The 3,638-nt window shown below is 36.5% G+C and overlaps 1 protein-coding gene across 1 annotated transcript; it reads right to left on the bottom strand.

Moving 5' to 3' along the window:
• Positions 1-656: 656 nt before the first annotated feature.
• Positions 657-3,430, bottom strand: LOC142608604 (xylan glycosyltransferase MUCI21-like). The gene is made up of 3 exons (XM_075780298.1): positions 2,787-3,430; positions 2,612-2,677; positions 657-2,146 (listed from the first exon to the last, which is right to left on the bottom strand). The coding sequence occupies exons 1-3, from the start codon at positions 3,013-3,015 to the stop codon at positions 840-842; spliced, it is 1,602 nt and encodes a 533-aa protein (XP_075636413.1). The 5' UTR covers positions 3,016-3,430; the 3' UTR covers positions 657-839.
• Positions 3,431-3,638: the final 208 nt, after the last annotated feature.

The raw sequence follows: 3,638 nt of genomic DNA, 5'->3' as shown, positions 1-3,638 counted from the left end.
GCATGCTGAAGCATCTCACATCAAAATTTCAAAAATATCTGCGTTGTTCACACTAATATCAGGTATCCACCAAGAAGCAAAAACAGGGGAAACAGGGTGGATGAAAATCTAATATATTATGAAGAAATTCATAATACACTTGCTTCCTGAAAAGTTTGGAATGAAAAGTTCTGAGTGTCAAGAACTTCCCTTAAATACTGACGATGAGCTGGGGCTCTATATATAAGTTATTAGACTCTCAGTCTTCACAAAAGAACTGCATCCAATTTAAAGTGCATAATTTATATGTTAAAGGAAAGAACCAAAGAGAACAGAGTTGATATGGCTGCTAATGCTGGAAAAAGATAAAGTCATTATATGTAAATTGAATAAATTAGAACATCAAAACACCAAAAATATATCAAATGTTGAGCACAAAAAACCATAACCAAAATATCAAATCATGGTTGATCAGAAGTGTCCATTGCTCCATTGAAAAACAAATAACATGAATGAAGTAGAACCTGAAAGCTCAAGGAAGTCCATCACCAACAAAATTCATAATATAGCAAACTCTTACATTATCAAATTAAGGAAATATATTTCATCTATGAATAAACAGAAATTGAGTAAACACATGTTCGATACATTAAAGTACTCCAAAATTGTACAAAATAGACCAAAAACTGTTTTGTTTTATTATTTACTAGAAAGCTCATTTTGCTGCTGGATGTACAAATTTCACTAATCTTTACAAAGAATTCTTCCTACTTTTCATTTCCTGCTTATCAACAAACTCAATGATAAAGAGTGGGACATACATAAGGACAACAGATTAAACTATGTGAAACAATTGCAAATTACTGCGATTGAAGATGAGCCTGTCGGTTCATTTTAGCAATGCTATAGTCATAAGCACGAACCAGCCGTTTCCTAAATCTTCTGAGGTCTAGTCTTACATTTTGGCCGTCAAGATAGATATTCTTTGTGAATTCCCAACCCTTTTTGTTCACAGTCTCTGGATCTCTTAGAACAATATCATTTTTATCGTATTTTTCGTACAGCGAGCTCTCTTTAGGAACAATTTCATAACCAATATACTTCAAACCAAGCTTCCTTGCAGGTTCTCCATAATATGTCTCCGCCGCCCAATCAGTTCCAAGGGGAACAACTTGAATAAACACAGATCCAGGCCTCATAAAGAGAAAATGAGTCATGGCTGCCCCATGAACCCCAATCATTACATCACTCGCATTAAGAGCCCTATAAATCTTTGCCAATTCTGATGTTCGGTCAGGCCTCAAAACATTGACTTGAAACCCGATCACCTTTGCCATTTTCACCAATAAATTCTCATTAGTTATCGCCCGAGATCCATTTCGCGATAAAATAACTAGTGTAGGCTTCCCTGACCGATCCTCTTGCTCCTCCTTTACAATGTTCAATGATGTTTCTGATGTTGGGGATAAATGAAGCATCTTTTCCAGCTTCTCTTTTGCTTCTCGCTCCTCATCTTGGATCAAACCACTAATCCGAGGCCAATAAGCTTGGTCTAAATGACTTCGAAAATCAACAATGCTCTTATTCCCCTCCATCAATGAAGAATCCACAGTAAGTTCATCGTGGATTCTCAAACCAACAATGGCTTCTGAGAAGCAATGGACTCTCTTGTCCCCGCTAAAATCAATTGCTGGATAATCAGAGAATTGAGAAAGTACATCTCCATACTTCAAAATCCACCAATCATGATATTCAAGAATGACAAACACAACCTTCTTGTTAAAATTCTGGGAAGTAATGAACAAAGGCAGAATCCCATCATTGAATTCATGATAAACGTTGCCCGTATAACCTCCAGTTGAGAAGAACACAGCCGGAACATCATGCCGGACATCACAACGATGATTAACACCAGAATGCTCTTTCTTTGCAATAAGGTCTAATTCATCAATGGTGTCCATAGTACCCTTTTCCCATTTTCGTGTATATGGTCTGACCTTTTCGTGCTGGATTACCTCATCTCCCTCTTCATCACCATAATTAACGAAATCATTTTCGTCTCTTGAGGTGTAAAGGAAGATTGAAGAGGAAGTAGAGTGTGTTCTAACATCGCCTTTCATAACACAAATATCAGAACGAATACTGCTCCTATCACAGCATATTGTTCCTGCATATACATAATAACAAAAAGAAAAATCACTAATTAAAAACCCATACATGTATTACAGAACAGTAACAATAAAATTAGTATCTTTCTAAACTTTAATAACAGTTCATGATTATATTGTAACTATTGTTGGATCCAACTCAATCCAAAAGACAAAAATCAGCCCCTGTTCTGTTGCTGAGGGCTAAAGAGGTGGGGTATGCGAGGGGGTCCCAAATCCCAAAATTTAATTCACCAAACCTTAAACAGTTAAACACACAACCAACATACAGCCATTTAAGATTAAAATTAATTGTTCTCACCTACATATAGAGATTATATTATGAGGGTTCTATAATCACATCATTCACATGGTCAACTGTTTTCCAGTACATCAATACTGTTGGATAAACTTAATTCCAGATTGGGAAATTTAAAAAAACAAAAACAAAAACAAAAACAAAACAGAAAGATAGTATTACTAACCGTTAGAGACTGAAGAACACAGGGGAGTATTTGCACCCATATCAGCAAAGGGGTCTCCAAATGAATCTACAAAAGCCACAAATACACGTCAAGTCTCAAATAAAACAGAGAAAACAGAGAAAAACAAGAACAAACCAAAGGAAGATAAGGGAACCCATGAGAGAGAAAAGCTTACAGAGTAGAGAGAAAGTGGAAACAGAGTTGAAGAAGAGGTGTGGAGCTAGTATAAAGGAACAAGAGAGAAGAGAGATGATGAGGAGAGAGAGAAGCTTAGGCCTTGCTCTCTTGTGAAAATAACCAGAGCTTCCACACTCCATGATGAGGACTTGAGACTCCTCATCTTCTTCAACATGTTTCTGACCTTTTCTGCAGAACTGGTGATGGTACCGATGATAGTGCACCATTTTCTATGTAAAGCTCTGATTTTTTTTCTTTTCTTTCTTTTACTACTACTATTTTTGCTTTATGTGATCAACCTTTTGAACTGGGTTTTGATTTTGAACTTTGAACTGAACCCAAGAAGAGAGAGAGAGAGAGATTTATGTTATTTGAAGGTTTTAAACTGAAACCCTTAAAAAGAAAGAGAAGTGGGTATATACAAGAATAGGGTTTTTGTTGGAGAATAGAAAAAATACAAGTTGATATGTGTAGTATGAATTTTTTAAGGTTATTTATTGGGCTCTACTGTTTGTTCTTGAGAGAGAGAGAGAGAAAAAAAAAAGCTGGTGAAAAATGCTGTGGTGTTGTGCTTTGTGACAGGTTGCTTCTGGGGTTGATGTATTCTCGTTGGGAGAGAGAATCAAATGGTGGAATAGTATTGGAGCTGTCAAACGAGGGTGATACAGCTTTTGAATGACAAACCTGTTTATTATAATTGTTTATAGTCAAATGCGTGTAAAGCGAAACTATTAACTTGAAAAGACTTTCGGATTCTCGATTGGCCCTTTGGCTTATGGGAGGTGGGAAGTGGAAGGAAACACACGTCAAAAGCGACTGCTAAACCTTACGCGCTTTTTGAAGCCTCGTT

Source organism: Castanea sativa, chromosome 9 (assembly GCF_040712315.1).
Source record: "Castanea sativa cultivar Marrone di Chiusa Pesio chromosome 9, ASM4071231v1".
In the NCBI taxonomy this organism is placed as follows: Eukaryota; Viridiplantae; Streptophyta; class Magnoliopsida; order Fagales; family Fagaceae; genus Castanea; species Castanea sativa.
The sequence above is the reverse complement of the archived record's forward strand: the minus strand, read 5'-3'. Positions and strand labels throughout refer to the sequence as shown.

Bases quoted from the DNA above. Each gene is read 5' to 3' on its own strand.
- LOC142608604 (XM_075780298.1), bottom strand. From the start codon at position 3,015: ATGGTGCACTATCATCGGTACCATCACCAGTTCTGCAGAAAAGGTCAG. The intron at 2,678-2,786 runs GTAAGCTTTTCT...TGGCTTTTGTAG, and splicing joins TTCCACTTTCTCTCTACTCT to ATTCATTTGGAGACCCCTTT. The intron at 2,147-2,611 runs GTTAGTAATACT...ATGTATATGCAG, and splicing joins GTGTTCTTCAGTCTCTAACG to GAACAATATGCTGTGATAGG.